We start from the raw sequence: 16,919 nt of genomic DNA on the forward strand, positions 1-16,919 counted from the left end.
CTACAACTCAACGACGCATTAACTGAGCGAGATAGAACAAACCGACGTAGACAAATTCCTAACTAATGCATAAGCTTATGGAGAAATAATAGAATTAGGGAAAGAAGAAAATTTTTCTAATTGTCGACAAGAATTATTCTGCCACTCGTTTGTGGGTATTGACGGTTTAAAGCATCAGGACAAATAACCAGAGAAATCACTGTTCAGATTACTCACTCGTCAGTTTATATACGTACATAGTTATTACCAACAAGTGATAGTCCACCGTTTCCTAAAACGTTTATGCAACTGGTCATATCTGTTTTCTGTTGTGTTAGTTTTAACACATTGACACAGTTGAGAAAGTAATGGCTGCCATAAAGCAAATTGAAGAACGGGCCGCGGAAATGGGTTTAGAATTAAACCTCAGCAAGTGCGAATTCTTTCCCATCGTGACATGTGATGCAGATGAGTCCGTGATCCGTGCAACATTATTAAGCACTTGGCCGGATATGATACAGCTCAGTCCTGAAAACTTCACTCTGTTGGGAGCACCGATGACCTTCCCAGCGTGCGCGAGATTTTTAACTGGGAAAACGGCAGAACTAAAGAATTTCGTTCAACGATTGAAGAAATTACCGACACACTACAGTTTGTTTCTCCTTAAAAATTGCCTCAGCGTTCCTAAGGTTTTGTACGGACTGCGCAGTTCGCGTGGTTTTGAACACCCAGACTTGCTGAAAGAATACGATAGCTGTCTACGGGTGGGGGTGGAGCAGTTGCTCAACGTGAAGATTTCTGAAGCGCAGTGGACTCAGATACCTCTTCCAGTACGGCGTGGTGGTTTGGGGACACGACGCATAGAGACATTAGCTGTTTGTGCCTACTTGGCATCGGTGTACTCTGTGCTCCCTATGGTTTCCAAATTCTACCAGCCTTCTGAAGAGTGCCTGACGAAAACCGCTGTGGAATCTTGGATCCAACAGACGCAGTGCGAAATTCCACCGGAATGTGTTCGGAAGTTTCAGTACGCCTGGGACACGCCAGTGATCGAACGGGACATATCCACGTTAATGTCGTCTACCGAAGGTAATGAGCGCGCCAGGGCGGTTTGCTGTCAGTTTTAAACAGAGATTCGGGAGCCTGGCTGAATGCGTTACCCGCACCTTGTTTGGGGGCATTCCTGAAGGATGAAGATGTACGTATCGGTGTTGGTTTGCGATTTGGTTTACCAGTAGTGGTGGCGCACAACTGCAACGCATGTGGCAAACAAGTCGAAAGCAACGGCCATCATGGACTATCCTGCAACAAAACGACTAAAGGACGATGGGCGAGACATAAAGAAATGAACAGCATCGCGAAAAACTGTTGTGAAAGCGCTGGTTTTTCTTGTGAGATGGAACCAAACGGCTTGTCATCAACCACCGCACAAAGACCGGATGGGATGACGCTGATACCAGTAAGACAAGGAAAACCGATCGTTTGGGATGTAGCCAGCTGGTGTACGGTTGCTGACTCTCATGTCACTGGAAGCTCCAAGAAATGTGGCAGCGTGGCCCAGCTGGCTGAAAATGCGAAGCGTGGAAAGTATTCGTTTTTGGAATACGGATACCTTTTTTACCCTCTAGTAATGGAAACCCTTTGAGTTTTTGGTCCGGCTTTAAGTGAATTTTTACATTTTATGGGTCGTAAAATTCGGGATTTGACTGGAGAAGCACGTTCTACTGCTTTTCTTAAGCAGCGATTCAGCCTTGCTGTTGTTAAGGGAAATGCTACGGCTGTTTTGAGCACGTTACCTTTTAACCCGAGGGAGGACCGGGAATTTGGTTGTTTTTTTAATGTTTAAATTTAACGATTACGTAGGGTGTCAGCGCGTGCATTTTTTATTATTTGTGCGGCTATTGCCAATAAATCGGATTTGTTTTAACTATTGACTAAAATCCGGGCTTTCTCTTTCTGTTCTCAGAACGCACTATGTTCTCTTCCGGATACGATGCTAACCTGTCGAAGTGCAGCATATTTCTCCATTAACGCAGTAGCAAAGTCTTATCAGTTATCACATCGTTTTACTGTGTTTTGTTTGCGAAAATTTCCCCCATTCAAAATCTTCAGCAGCTTATTCACGTACAGATCTGTGTAGTGTAGCTTAGCTCATTCAAGCAAAATAATACGAGTAATACGAGTATGCAAAGTATGGTACTGAACACTAATGAATTTCCCATGCAATGAAAAATTGAATTTTCACTGCTACAAATTCTGATACAGTTTGAAAGAATACTAAAATGCTGCTATGCACGATTATTGTAGTCTATGAAAATGTGGTCGCGCGTGTTTGTGAGTAGTGCGTAATATCAGTTGTACTCGTAAGTTGTAACTCCCAGCTAGCTCATTGTCTCCATGGGCAGTACTGCGAGTTTGGATTCCCCGACATCATGATATTACCTCTACACAAACCGAAATCGTCAGCGAAAATGCTTCTATTTGTAGGCTAGGATGTTGATTATTTGAATTTGGGTACAATTACTTACGCATCGCAGTAGTTGCACACAAACACGACCGTATTGGGTCCTAAGGTGTTGCATCCCGTTTTAATGGCGCATCCCACGACCGACGTATCCGCCCACATTAACTGCAACAGTTAATGTTAAGCTGGCACGCATCGAAAAAACTGGTATCCTTATTTGATGTAATTACCTGTGTATAATGCCCCACTACCCCCGTTGGACGCCGGCAGTATCGGAAATCCTTGACCTCATCATACCACTGCATAATGGCTTTCTTCCACGACGTGTCGCCTCGTGGACGCCACGAAATATTCTGACCGCATGATGAAAAACCTGATACAGAAATAATAAATAGTCGGTAAAATTTGTCGTTACTCTGTGATTTCAGGTTTTTACCGGGAATTCCCCTTGCAGAGTTTCTATCGTGCCCCGACGGACACGTGTCCGCCCAGCGTTGCGCTACCCTGGCCGCGTCGTTACTCCACCGGAGGGTCCGCATATTACGAGCGGATACAGTTTTTCTAAGATAGTTGTGCAGATTCAGAATAGCGTTGGCATCGACGCCGGCATCGTAGCTGCTGGTCCTTCTCCTGGCGCTATGGGAAGTGACTGCAAAGGTTAGAAAGCAAGCTGCTATCCACAGAAAACGAGTAGGTGTCATTGCTAGAAAATGCTACCCCGGTGTTAACTGTCCTAACCCGTTTGAAACGTAATAGCTGCTTACAGTAGTTAACTGGAAATTTACGGAGGCTTTTAAATAGGCATTTCTTTTGGCTGAGTTTTTTTAAAGAGTGCCCCCTTGGCGAAAACTGACTGACGCATCAACCAGGTGAGTTATAGCAAACCGGCGTAGAATAAATTCATAACTGACGCATAGGCTGCTACATACAATTGAATTTACCGGAAAAAAATTTTAATTGCCGACAACGATATTCTGCCATTGTCGGTACTGACGATTTTATCACACCCTAATAGCAAAACAATAAGCAGTGACATAGTCATTATCTCGGTGATTCAAACTCAATCTAAAAATTAAAGATATCAATATAGCCACCCTTTTTCACCCTCGTTTTTAATAGGCACCAGTTTTGCTGTTAATTAAATATGCGTATACACCTTGTTCATTGTTGTTCGTTTTTACACGCACCCATTTTACCGTAGTTTGTTTTAAATCTTATTTGGTAAAAACAACAGTTTATTTCATACCTTATTTAAAACAATATACAATAATTATGACATTTCACAGATGATGCCTGTTAAGCTTTTCATGTCTGCAAATTCTGAAAAGTTTTCGCCTGGTATTTTTCGAAAGCATGGCGGAAAGCAAAATTCCAAAAACATTGATACGCGAAAAAACAGCTACATACGATCTAAATTATTGTAGGCAGTACATTGGCAGAGCCAGCTGTACGCGCCCGTACAACTGATAAAACGCCCGTTATGTCGGCATTTGCATACGTATAAATAATCTCTATATGTACAGTAATGGGAATTTTAATATTTTTGATTTTTTACTTTATTTTTATGAAATCCGATTTCATAAAAATATATATGCATTGCATCATATCTGTCTTTCCTGCAGGAAAAACATTTTAATTTTTAATTTAAGCGTAAAAACGTGAGGCTAAACATATGAGTGAAGCTGGGACTGGTTACATGCGAAATTCGATAGTTATATTCCATGAAATTCGTGAAATTTGAAGCGTCGCTATTATTCGTCAGTTAATTATCGCAGATTGTTATAACGATATTGTGGCAATATAAGCGTAAACTTGTAACGGAATGCTTTTTTAAGTTTTTATTCTCGTTGCAGATGCAGAATAGTATGCACTGTATATTACCGCAGAAAAGCCGCAGCACCGGCAGCTTCAACGCAGCGCTGCCGGCTGGATTACTGCTGAAAGTGTTTCTCCTAACTGGACGCAATCGCAGTTAACCGGAAAAGGTTTTGTAAAAACCTTTGGCTGTGATCACTTGGTCGCTAAAAAGTGGGCAAAGGCCTGGTTTGAACGTTCATTTGTTCACTCAGTTTGACATTTTGAATTGCGACCTCGCGAGAGCGGAGAATTTTTCCTGCGACTTTATAATACGGTTCGACGCATCAAACTTGGTGACGCAGAACAGCGCCGAATTCAACCGCGTTCCATTCCGCATTCCAAGTAACCGCTTTCCATTGTGTCGTGTTATGGCTAAAACTAAAATTATTGGACGACGAGGATCACTGTTTTTGTCTAAAGCACCAATGCGAATCTAAATCGACTAGGCAAAACTTCTATAGGATAGTGACCTTCATGGAACATAATATCAGCTATATGCGACCGCGATAATTCGTGGCTCTAATAGGGAATAGTCTCATAACTCTCATTATTCATCGCGCTGACACTGTAAGCTTTAAAGTCGTAAGGAATTCAGCACACCTGCACTCCTAACTAACTGCTCTTGGGTTTTTGTAAGGTGTAAAATTTACCATTTCGTATCACGATGAATTGTAGAATGCCATTAACCAAGTAACGGTGCAAGCAAAAATTTTGCTTATCGGTGTGTAGGACTTTATCTACTTACCGCATATCGCAGTTTCCAAGATTTATGTAAAGCTTAATACGAAGTAGGGGCTTCGAAGAACAATTTGAAATATTTAATTACTGGAAAGAAACTTCGAAAAGCATAAATTCGTCAAGGTGGCTGGAAATCGGTGTGCGTATGAAGAGCAATAAATGCTAAATAACATTCTTCCGTATGAAGCTTTTTTGCATCATCGTCCATAGTGATAAAAATAACAGCAAAATCAGCTATTGTAAATTGCATCACACTACAGTTTCAGTAGCCACTGGAAGTTGACCGCTTCCTTCCAGGGAAAATGCATCGAAACCCACACTGGCGCAACGCTGCACGAAATCGCGGACTCAGCACATTATACAGAACCGGATTGGACGCACAGTTCAAATACACCAGTGTCGCAGCACAGTACAAGTACCAATCGTCCGCTGATGTGCCGGTATGGTAGTACGATTTGTACACTGGAATAAGCCGAAACGGCAGCCACGCCACCGCGAACCACACCGCGATGACCACCAACAACCACAACGTCTACATAGGCAGTATAACTATAAAGTACACAATATGGACCAACCAATAAAAATGGTAACGCCAACGATCCTTACCGAAGTGCGGGTTATTCTATGCCGCGGCTGCATGCAGGTAATGCGGATCTGCGAGGACATCCTTCGCACTGACGCCGATCTGACCCGTCCCGATCTGACGGGATCGTGGGACTCCATAGATGGCAACCGCGAACCGATCTGGACCCGGACACTGCAGCACGTCTGCGAGCAGGTGTTCTTGACTGCTTTGAAGATCTTCAGGTACGCCAGCACGCACACCAGGAGAGGGAGTACGTAAAACAGAAACAGGTCCACGGCGAAGAAAGCGGTATACGCGCCGGCGGGCATTACCAGATGGCACACCTGGACCGATACTCCGGTGTCACTAGAGCTGAAGACGGAGAGAAGATTGGTGGAGAGGAGCCAGCCGCCGGCGTACACCAGCACCAGGAACCATATTAGACGGATGATGTGGCGAGTACGTGAGACAGTGCAAAAGCGGTAGGCGTACAACGGCTGACAGATGGCGACGTAGCGCTCAGCGGTGAACGCCAAGATACTGTAAAAAACACGCGTGACAGATTAGAAAGTAATCTGAGCACTACGAATGCGGAACCGAATACGAACACGGATAGAAATCGTGTTCGTAAGCGCATCCGAGATCTGATTATGCATTCGGACCGAACCAGATGTCGAAACGGTTAGGTACCGATGATTTCGGCCATCTACACTTCGGTTACGCTGATTATTTCGGCAACCATTCCCATTCGACCACATTACATTTAAGTTGAGTTTTACCAATTTAATTATTAATAATTAAAAATTTGCAGACATGCAATCTAGTAAGAAGATTACATGAATGCGTCGACGCATTGTTGCCAACTTTTATCTGTTTACATAAAATCTCATCAATACTTACTTTTATTAGAAAAGAAGCCAACAAATAAAGCTAATATCTATAACCTAAGTGTATTGACGCGTTGCGTAATGACGCGGTGCGTTGCGGTGTGTCTACCTGATACTGTAACAGATCATGTATCAGTTCAGATTCAGAAAAAGTAACAAACTTTGTTGGACAGAACACAAATTACCTCACGTTCACTTGCAGCTTCAGCTCACCATCACCCTCTCATAATTCAAAAAATTAATGTAACAGAAGAAAACGTATGATCGAAGAAACCAAAGATACTTTAAAAAACCTAAAAAAACTGACAAAAACAAATGGTTTCTTTTCTTCAAAAAACTGGAAAGTCTCAGGTCAAGCTGTGCATGTATGGTCCGTATTGTTGTGGCGTCCTCGGGGACCCGGGTTTTCTTGTAAATTGTAAGTAAGCAGCTTACAATTTACAACAAACACTAAGTAACAACTTGACACAAGAAAAATAGAAGCCAGAATGTCATGTAGCCAAAATAACCGTGGCCGAAAAGAGTGCGGACCGAAGTGAGCAAAGCGAATTGTATGTTGCCGAAGTGATAACAAGTGCCCGAAACGTAGCGCGGCCGAAGTGGTCAGGTAAAAACTGCTTCAGACCGGAAGCGATCAACCGCCCAAGTCGGCGACTGCAAGCTAACTAGCTGCACTCGATCCAACTGCTTTTAAAATTTTCCGATTGGTCGGTAGAGCTCGATGCGTATGCCTGTACGACTCGTACAAGTTGCATTTTTAAACGTAATTTCAGTTGTGATACCTCATGTCAATTAAAAATTTGTTTTTAAATTGTGAAAAGAGTTTTCAAAAACTTTTTAAGCTCATAAAAAAGAGGAATGTTTTCTCTACTTAAAATCCAAAGCAAACGGAATTCCATCAAGACAGGCAGAATCGACAGCTATCCGGAGACATGCTACGATTCAAAGCTTAAATTTCGTGCTTTACGGAAGGTTTACGAAACGAATAGGGCTATGACGTAGGCAAAAGAGGCGGGGATTCGTATTCGGAACCGCATTCGTAGTCTTCAGATTGCTTTCTATTATGTAGCGAGCTGCGGTACTTGGATATTTCATGCACTTTTGGTGTGATGTTTACTAGAACTCATTGCGTACTTTCAAATTAGAAATCATTAATGATTTGTTTCGCGAAGTGGTTCTTAAAGCGCACTGAACAACAGATGAGCTTAGAAAATGCCTTAGGAACGAAAAGGTTTTGAAGTTTGTACCGAGTGGATGGTACTCAAAAATGAGCGCAAAGGGTTTTGGACGGAGTAAAAGGCAACTAAAAAATATGCGCGGAGTGCCCCCTAAAATTGAATACTATGTTTCTTTCCCTCAACTCGTATGCTGAATTCAAATACCTACTTGCGCTTTGCACACACACATCGGAACTAAAACCATACAGCCGCTATTCCAAGAGAATGAAAAATTGCAGGATGGCTGGTGCCAACGGTAACAAATATGTCTACGAAAATTGAGAGAAGTTGGAACCTTTAAGTTTGTCGTAGACAAATCATAATTAAGATGTCTGTATGTGAAACTTTGAACGGCTCAAACTCGATCTAGGTATGTACTCGTAGTTCTCGTGGACAACGACTTGTTGGGTATAAAAAACCTTGTAATTTTTTTCCGTAGCAATTTTGTAATTTTTTTTAACCAGTGCAATATTGCAGCTACTGTAGTTGTAAAGTATATATTAATGTGAATGCTTGTCCGTGTCGTAAGTTAACTATTTATTAAAGCCTTCTTAGCGATTACGATGCATATTTAGGAAACAATTAAATGGATGCTTTAACTGGTGTGAAAACAGGTCCAAGCATTGGCCGACACATCGAATATGTGAGAAACACGAGGAAACTTGCGCTCGCTGCTCCTAAACGGTCACTGCGAGTCTGCGACCAAAAACCACCCTACGGCATCCGCAAACATCTTTAATGACGTTATCATAATTGTCGATGCATTCGAGAGCCGCCGGGTATCCAAGGTGGCTGTGCTGTGTCTGTGTGTTTCGCTAATTGACGAACTAACAATAATACGAGTATACGTAATTGAGAAGCACTAGCGGAAGGGTGGCACGTTAACTCCGTGACGTTGGTGTCGCTTCCCGACCAATATGTTGACCGACATATTGCTGATTCACACTGTTCGGTGACCGACAATTTTCTGCGAAATGTTTGACCGGCGTTTTGGCAAAGCCATTCGGTTAACCGACACTGTAAGGTACCTGTTGCTCTGGTACTTTTAAGCGTTTTTTCTTTAATTACAGTATTTAGGTTTCTAAGAGTATTTGGGGAGCTGTTCTACCTGCCAACCGAATGTTGTTAGCAAATACCGTAACTGGTGTGCAGAACATACGGATACTGTAGTCGTTCAGAAACGCGTTGAGCATCGATTTGTCGTTCCAGCAAATGGTCTGGTAAACGTTTTCTCGAACAGCAAAGAGTAGTCAGTAAATTGTCGGTCAGCAAAGATCCGTGTCCAGCGGCATATCAGTAATATTACGGTAATTACTGGTAACAAAGTTTTTGATTTATAGTCTCAAGTTATTCTTCTTTCAGGGTCTATAGAACTCTGCTACGTGCCTACCAATAGCGCATCAACAAGATGTTACTAATTTTCCGGCGTCCTTCCTACCTCATACTGCCCACGTTGATGCCGAAGAAATTCAGGAACACCACCACCGCGCATCCGGCATATCCTAGCATCCAGCGCTGACCAAAACTACTGATGATGTCATGTGGAACGGCGGTGCAGAGAACTAGCAGGTCGGCAATGGCTAACGATACCTGCAATATGAACTGCATTAATTTCATCCTTGAATGAATTTCATAATTATGATTAACGCTAGTTTGCGAAGTGCCAGATGCCAAGGTCCTGCACGGATTTCATCCTTGGATGAGTTGTATAATTACGATTAACGTTAGTTGGTGAAGCGTCATTCATCCCCGAATGAGTTTTACGTATAATTAGTTGACAAATTGTCATTCATCCCTGAATGTGTTTTGTTATTATGTTTAACGTTAGTTTACGAAGTGCCAGATGCTGTATCCTGCATTAATTTCATCCTTGAATAAATTTTATAATTATGTTTAATGTTTAGTTTGCAAAGTGCCATATGCTAGATTGTGCTTTAATTTTATCGTTGAATGAATCTTGTAATTATGACTGACGCTAGTTTACGAAGGGCCAAATGCTGGCAAACAAAGGTTGTAGCGCCTAATTACTACAAATGCTACGCAATTATGTTTTTGAAATTAAGTCTCCGGCTGCCTTTTTTGCGGTTGAACCATAGCGCGCAGTACCTAAGTTCAAGAAGTTGTCATTAAATTTGCCATAATTATCGTGACCGCCACTTCCTACAGATAAATGGAATTCCAGGCTCTTCAACAGCCATTTACGTATTTGGACTGATGTACAAACTCGTACATTCAATCGGTTGAACTTACGCCGAAATTACATTCTTCAATCGAAGCAGCCTTACGATTCAGTGTTAACCATTAAGTCTTTAGGGGCTGAAATAATTTATGTTTGTATTAGCATGACTTGCATATAGAAGTACAGAAAATTCAAATATTTACACAAAACTATTTAACTATAGTAGCTGCATTTTGTAAGCTAGGTTTTGCATAAAGATTTCTTCAAACAGAAGAAATAAAAGTAAAAGTAAAGATGCGTAAATTCTGGTATTTATAGGCTTTGCATTGAGAAAATCTTATGTACGTATGTACATACGGATGATATTGTGGGACAATGAAATCTTGGACCGCCCGCGCTAGACCCAGGATTTCTCTGGCCCTTAAAATATCACCTAAAACACTAACGTTCATTTCATTTTCTTCAGATTTTTTTCGCTGTTCTTGACCAATGGCCAGAGCAAGGCCGGACATACCAGATAGCTGTACGTCGGCGTCCGCAAGCATTTGGATCGGAATGCCGCCCCCATCACCGCCACATTCCCCACGCAACCCAACAGGAATATCCCCAGATGCGAGGTGGTCACGGTGATCTTATAGCTGAGATCCGCCGGCACTACTTCAGCGGCAACCGTGTCACCCAGCAATACATCTGCCCTCCTGGGCGCCCGGAACACCAATGCGGGCCTGCAGCAGCTCACCGGCCCTGTCCAGTAGACTGTCGAAGGTCAGATTGGGCTCCACGGATACCAGTTTGTTATACAGATGGAATAGTCGGGTCAGCTGGTCCATGTGGACATGGCAGGCCACATCCGTGTCACTGCAGTTGGCATACATGATCACTGGCTGATGTGCTCCAGCAATTCGACAATCTTGTGCGCAGCAACAGGATGTGAGGCAGCTATATACACTCGTATTTGCAGCGCACCCAACGTATCACCATGGTGAACGTCTTATAATTTGTACTGGGAGACCACGGCAATTATCCATGCCTTGTCACTACAGCAGCCGGGGGATATTGCCGGTTTATACACAAAGACGGCCGTTGTGATATACGCGAAGGAAATGTGTTGCGTGGCGGTGGAAATTGCCTATCGAACTATAACAGAGCCTCTACCGCTACTAACGGTGGATCTTGTATGAGGAGGTACGTTGATGCTGACCAGCCGAATCCGCTACTGGCGGAAACCGAACCCCACTGCACCCCGGTGCACATAGTGAACGATGCAGTGTCGCTAACAGGATGGTGCAATCCTCATTGTTAGCGGAATTATTCCGACCGGCATCGATCGACCTTGCCAGTCCGGCTTACTACAGTAACTGTTTAGTGCTATCTGATTGAAGAGTCAGCGAAGAACTGATGACTTCGCTAACATGAAATTACAAATCCTGACAGACAATTGTTTGAAGGGTTTATCGTAAGCGCTTCATTGCTCCGTGCAGTTATTTAGCAGTGAAAAAAATCAATACTACTATTCTTTTGAGTTTTACTGGTCATTGCACAGGCACGTGTACAGTACGCTGGGCGTTTGTACGTGCATAGTGCGTGCGATCCGAACTGTACTTGTGCAGTCTTCTTTAATTTGCCGGAAGCATCCTTGGAGCGTCACTTCCCATCAGTCAATGGAATCCAGACTATCTGACTGACATAATACGCAGAATGTCTAACAAGTGGGCAGTAATTAATCGAATCCTCCACAATTTGGCCGGGTCAAGGTTGTTGCTAACCGCTCCAGGCATGAAAATGAAACTAGTTACATCAATACTTTGTTTTTCGCGGCAACAGGAACCGCTTACAGGGATCATTATTGTGTGCTAGCACCTCTAGCACATAACAGAGTGCAAACAATTGGCTTCTGCACTTCCCTGGTTTCAGTCATTTTTAATGTCAAATGCATCATCCATTACATCGTCTTACCACGGCTTCAGGGTGTCACATTACCTGTACTAGCCAGTTCGTACCGTTCAGCCAACTGAACTGACGTCATCCGCGTCCACTAATTAGTGTCGAAAGCTGAAAGAAATCTCATGCGGTCAAAATCTTGAAAGAAGTTCTGACAAAGCGCTGAATGAAGATTTCGGTGGTAAAACAGGAGAGAGAAATCTTTATTACCATTGACCATGTACTGTACGCTTTGTATGAAATGATCAGTTTGCCGAAGAAGAATATTTTTGAAGTATTACTGTTTCCAGTACTCGTACAGCAACGACAAAATTCGATCATGTCAAAAATGTCAAAATTTGTCAAAAGTCAGTAAGTGAAGCTCCGGCGGTAAGTTTGCCGCTTACCGCCAGAGCTTCACTTTCATCGTGCCGTGATTTTAGCAGGAACGCGACCATAATTATGATACCATACATGTCCCAACTGTGAAAATGGTGCCTTTTTATAAAGAAAACATCTTACTAGTATTTCCAAATTATTTATTTCATATTTTACCACCTTTTATTTCAGCAAACCTTCTTTCGGCTTTGGAAAACATTGCAGATGCAGCGAGATGCTACAGCCTACAGGTTACTACTAGCTACTAGTAGACATGCTTATGTTGACTGAACTCGACTGCTTTTTGCTGTCTAATTCTTTCCAGTAACGAGCTGGCTTAATTTGGCGCATTCGACGCACCGGATTTGCTGTCTCGGCTGTTGCAAAGTTACAAATGAAAGCTGTTTCCTCGAGACCGTATCATAAACGTGGCCGTTACGGGGATCTCTATCGACTCTCTCTGTCCCAGCCGACCATACCAAGTTACGAACTAACAAACATTCAACCAGTATTTCTAGAATGATATCTTCTTCACCGAATATCAGGCCCGCGATATCCTAATCAATATTTGAGCCAATTGGTGGAAGTGTTGATGCGAGAAGATAGCCCTCCCGGTTTGCGGTTTTGAAGGCTAAGGGTATCTGGCTGAAGCGCTGGGCCTCGACGCTGTTGTGGTCAAACTCACGAGCGAGCAAGGGTTTGTGATCCGATAGCGGATACCGCTATTGCGCTATATAGAGATGTTGTCCAACAGAATCGATTTCGCCGAATAGTGTTGCCGGGAGCGTGCACAGTGGGGCTTAAGTGGTCAGCATGTTCGCTATGTTCGGTCTAATCCAAGTAAGGTGATCGGACAAAAACCCATGCACTATGAAACATCTAGTGCCATAAACATTTGATTCACCCTGTGCGAGGAGAGGATCCACCCTTTTTCTATTAGAAAAACCGCATGTTTTAGGTGATTCGAAGCATTTAAGACTACCTACAACATCCCCGAGAGCCGTGTAAAAGTGTGAATACGAGGTAACAGTGTGCCGCTGTCGGACAGTTACTGCTGAGTACCCGTTGGTGGATTGCTCAAACGCGCAACAACGAGAAATCAACGGCTGAGAAAGATCGACCAGTTCTTCTTAGGTTTCGTGCGTCGTCCGTCATGTAGATCGGACGACGCATGTTAGTGATACGTCAGCTTTGTCGTCAGACTGTCAGTGCCTCAGTTGAACAAACGGATATAAACTGCATTTCGCAGTAAGAAAGGACTCTGTTTTCTTGCTATCATTATCAGGGTATCCGAGCTGCTGTAAGTAAGGTGTGAGAGCAAAAAAATTCTTCAAAATGGCTGTGCACACCGATTTTTATGGCTTAACATAAACTGACTATGCGCTTGGTCATGCGAAGTAAAGTACTTGTACATCCGCCCCTGAATTATCGGGGGCGGATGTACCGGCTATAATATATTTATCGTCCTTGAGCATCAGTTGCTGTCTACTTCTTTTATCAGCAGCCAAATGTTTGGAGACATGCTAAGTACAACAAGTTGCAAATAGTAGGCATCCGATTAAAGCATTTTTCACAATCATAATCTGTTTCAAAAAAACCCCGTATTAGCATTTTATACCGACGAGGCAATCTTTTAAACCGTTTTACTGTGCGCCGACTAGAAACATACCAAAGAAAATTAGTTCAATACTGCCGCTTGTCTTGCACAACAACTTTTGAATACGGCATTTTCGAAAGACTAACTGCGTAAGGCTTTTACAAGTACTCAACGAATTCAACATAAAACAGCACGTAAAAAGAATTTAATAACTGTGTTCTAGAAAGTTAATTGTGAAAAGACATCCTTAGGCAAAGCTGCATTGTAAGACCGGAGGTCTGATTCGACGCACCAGATACCGACATTACGCAGAACCGACCCCGCAAATGCGGCTGACGCACAGTTGTCGCGTACCGTGCCAAAACTTGCACGTGCCGACGACACTGTAACCAGTTTCACCAACTCGTCAAGCTGTCTGATTATAGTTTGCTAATTTTGTCCTTGCAGCATAGAAGCTGTATGAAATGCCTGCGGACTGTAACACTTCTCGGAATACGCATGACGAAGAACTGCAATTAAAGTATGCATACCCATTGTGCAGACAGTTGATTGATTTAAACAGCAAGAAGTACAAATTAATTCCCATTGTGCATTTGCAGTTACGAGCACTTTTGGTCAAGAAAGACATTCTAGTCACGTTGGTACGCTATTCACGACCAATCAACTTGCCGGCGGATAAGTCTCCTTCAAGGTCATGGCTGCGTCTGTACCGTCCTTATATAAACGATGACTGTACTTGTCACATGTCGCAAGTCCACAGCTGCACTCCGTAGCGGTTGCTGTGCTTTTGCCGGACGCTTCCTACATACATTACGCCAAAAGCTTAATTGAACTTAATTCAATTGCATTTAAAATATGGCGTCCGGCTTTAGCGTACTGTGTCTCTTATTTCTAACCATCTTGTCACTCCGTGACCTTCCCATGGTCAACGGTGGATTGACATGGAGCCGGACGTTCTCCTACCGCATTCCCTTCAGCATTGACGCCGGTGATACCTCGAATTCCAATTTGGGCAGTGTTTTCAGTAGTTTATTTGGAGCTCTAACATCCGATACTGCCACGACCAGTCCGGGCGGCAGCTCCGAAAACACCGACGCTGCCACGGAAGAAAGCGGCAGCAACGGCAGCTCGGATAAGAAAACCGACAGCAGCGCTTCTGATCAGAAAACTGATGACAGTACCTCCGATTCCGGCAGCGGGGACAGCAGCACGAGCAACAACCGTGGAGAAACCGGAAGCAAAAGGAACATCGCGCCGGCTCCTGCGGACAAGGATACGTCGTCCACTTCCGGCAACGAGATCGTGGATATTCATAACAAATACCGGCGTACCGCGGGCGCCGCCAATATGAAGATGCTGAAATGGAGTGAATCTGCCGCGGGCCAGGCACAGGCATGGGCAAACACCTGCCCTACGACGCTGAGTCCGCACAGTGATGAAGCGAGTCGAGTTATTCCAGGTAATCATCGATCACATTGCACCAGCCGTGCCTTCCTTGAATATTTACTTTTGCATTTACTGAATTCTGCTTTTTTTGTATCGCAGGATTTGAATCATGCGGTCAGAATGTGGCCTGGCGGCAGGGCAGCGCCTTCTCATGGCCGGACGCTCTGGAGCAGTGGTGGGCGGAAAAGGAGCATTTCCGGTATTGCAAACCACCGACCGGTCGTGTTAGACATTACACGCAGGTGAGATTCTGCAAGTGTCTTATTTAATTCGAACACAAAATTATGTAATTCTAAAAATTTTATGAAGTAAAAATTAATGGTATGTAATTGTACTCAATATGTAATGTTATTCCTGCTTTATAATACCGGTTCTGATGGGCGTATAAGAATTTTATATTTTTACAGCTAATGTGGGCAGACACAGCTGTTGTGGGATGTGCAGTCAGGACGGATTGCAATACGCTGGGACCGAATACCATCGTCTACGTGTGTAATTATTGCAATGCGTAAGTTAACAAATTTATGGAATTTCTTAGACGCTTTAAGTATATTATGCCAATTTCGGGACTAATTCTAACTTTTGTTTCTTTTTAGTGGGAATATTATAACTGATGAGCCCAATTCGCAATATTGCCCCTGGTGAACATGGTCTACGATGTAAAGTGAGAAGCGGGATTTTTCCAGTGGTAATTATGCCGATGATTGTTTTGGTATTTCCATGGATTTAATTGGACCGAAACCGCATGCAATGCAATCCAATTAGCTGTGATTAAACTTTGAACGCTGTAATTATTATAACTAAATGAATGATTAACAGCTGTTTTCTAAACTGCGCACACTGATGAATGCCGGTACGGTACATGTGACACTGGTTGTTTTGTTGCATGAAGATTTTCTGACTTTGCGGAGTATTTTGCGATAACTAACGATTCTTTTGCACAGAAATGAGCAAAAATAAAATGACCTTTTTCAACCTGAAACGCGGTTGCATGAAATCTGAAAAAATGCGTTGATTCCGTACTGTAATAATAATTTAAAATATACTGGCTTAATACCGGTGCACCAGGCATTTCAGCCAGTACATGCATATCTATTATCCCACAATTTTTGGCAGAAATACGTCACTAACACAATCACAAAAACGCTTCTTGCACAATACCAGTTATCCTTCCTTTAATTTTTTCAACATCTCCCTACGCATTTTTTACGTTCGGCTTTTGATAATAATTAAAATCATTTAACAAATGTTGGTTATTGTCCTTAATCTGCCCATATATGGCACTCAAAAGATAACTGTTATTAAACGCTAAAATTGTGGAAACGAATCAAACGATCATGTACATTGTTTTGGAATTAGGTACCTGTGAATTATGCAGTACATTACATTCATAACACTGCAGATGTCGTGCACCTAAAATTAGGATTATGCCATTACATTGGCCCAGACATACTGTATCCACGTGCGTGGCGCGGCTACTCCTTTGTTGTAACTGGCCGCAAGCACTGGCTGTAACGATTTACTACGAAAACGTTCAGATGCGCTTAGAAAGAGTCGGAACTCAGGGTTGTGGCAGTAACCGGAAATTCTTTTATCTGTTGATGGATGCTGCACCAGCTCATGTGACATACACGCTGCTCATTTTGTCATTGCATTTTTACCATGCTTCATCAATTAGTAGCTCTGGCCGAT

The 16,919-nt window shown here is 43.0% G+C and overlaps 2 protein-coding genes and 1 pseudogene across 2 annotated transcripts; 1 reads left to right on the forward strand and 2 right to left on the reverse strand.

Moving 5' to 3' along the window:
* Positions 1-2,068: 2,068 nt before the first annotated feature.
* Positions 2,069-3,194, reverse strand: LOC129597457 (cysteine-rich venom protein latisemin-like). Its single transcript, XM_055495014.1, has 4 exons — positions 2,880-3,194; positions 2,674-2,816; positions 2,508-2,608; positions 2,069-2,423 (listed from the first exon to the last, which is right to left on the reverse strand). Exons 1-4 carry the CDS (start codon positions 3,142-3,144, stop codon positions 2,366-2,368), a joined length of 567 nt encoding a protein of 188 aa, XP_055350989.1. The 5' UTR covers positions 3,145-3,194; the 3' UTR covers positions 2,069-2,365.
* A 2,106-nt stretch (positions 3,195-5,300) lies between these two features.
* LOC129593484 (thyrotropin-releasing hormone receptor-like) lies at positions 5,301-13,073 on the reverse strand (annotated as a pseudogene).
* Positions 13,074-14,511: 1,438 nt separating this feature from the next.
* On the forward strand, positions 14,512-16,202 carry LOC129595924 (uncharacterized). Its single transcript, XM_055493060.1, has 4 exons — positions 14,512-15,240; positions 15,327-15,469; positions 15,635-15,735; positions 15,824-16,202. The coding sequence occupies exons 1-4, from the start codon at positions 14,637-14,639 to the stop codon at positions 15,870-15,872; spliced, it is 897 nt and encodes a 298-aa protein (XP_055349035.1). The 5' UTR covers positions 14,512-14,636; the 3' UTR covers positions 15,873-16,202.
* The last annotated feature ends 717 nt before the right edge of the window (positions 16,203-16,919 follow it).

This window comes from Paramacrobiotus metropolitanus, unplaced genomic scaffold (assembly GCF_019649055.1).
Source record: "Paramacrobiotus metropolitanus isolate TYO unplaced genomic scaffold, Prichtersi_v1.0 Parri_scaffold0000003, whole genome shotgun sequence".
NCBI classification, from domain to species: domain Eukaryota; kingdom Metazoa; phylum Tardigrada; class Eutardigrada; order Parachela; family Macrobiotidae; genus Paramacrobiotus; species Paramacrobiotus metropolitanus.

Coding starts and splice junctions, on each gene's coding strand:
- LOC129597457 (XM_055495014.1), bottom strand. CDS start 3,144: ATGACACCTACTCGTTTTCTGTGGATAGCAGCTTGCTTTCTAACCTTT. Junction 2,609..2,673: donor TAGTGGGGCATTATACACAG/GTAATTACATCA, acceptor TAACTGTTGCAG/TTAATGTGGGCGGATACGTC. Junction 2,424..2,507: donor GTGTGCAACTACTGCGATGC/GTAAGTAATTGT, acceptor CGGTTTGTGTAG/AGGTAATATCATGATGTCGG.
- LOC129595924 (XM_055493060.1), top strand. CDS start 14,637: ATGGCGTCCGGCTTTAGCGTACTGTGTCTCTTATTTCTAACCATCTTG. Junction 15,470..15,634: donor GTGTTAGACATTACACGCAG/GTGAGATTCTGC, acceptor ATATTTTTACAG/CTAATGTGGGCAGACACAGC. Junction 15,736..15,823: donor GTGTGTAATTATTGCAATGC/GTAAGTTAACAA, acceptor GTTTCTTTTTAG/TGGGAATATTATAACTGATG.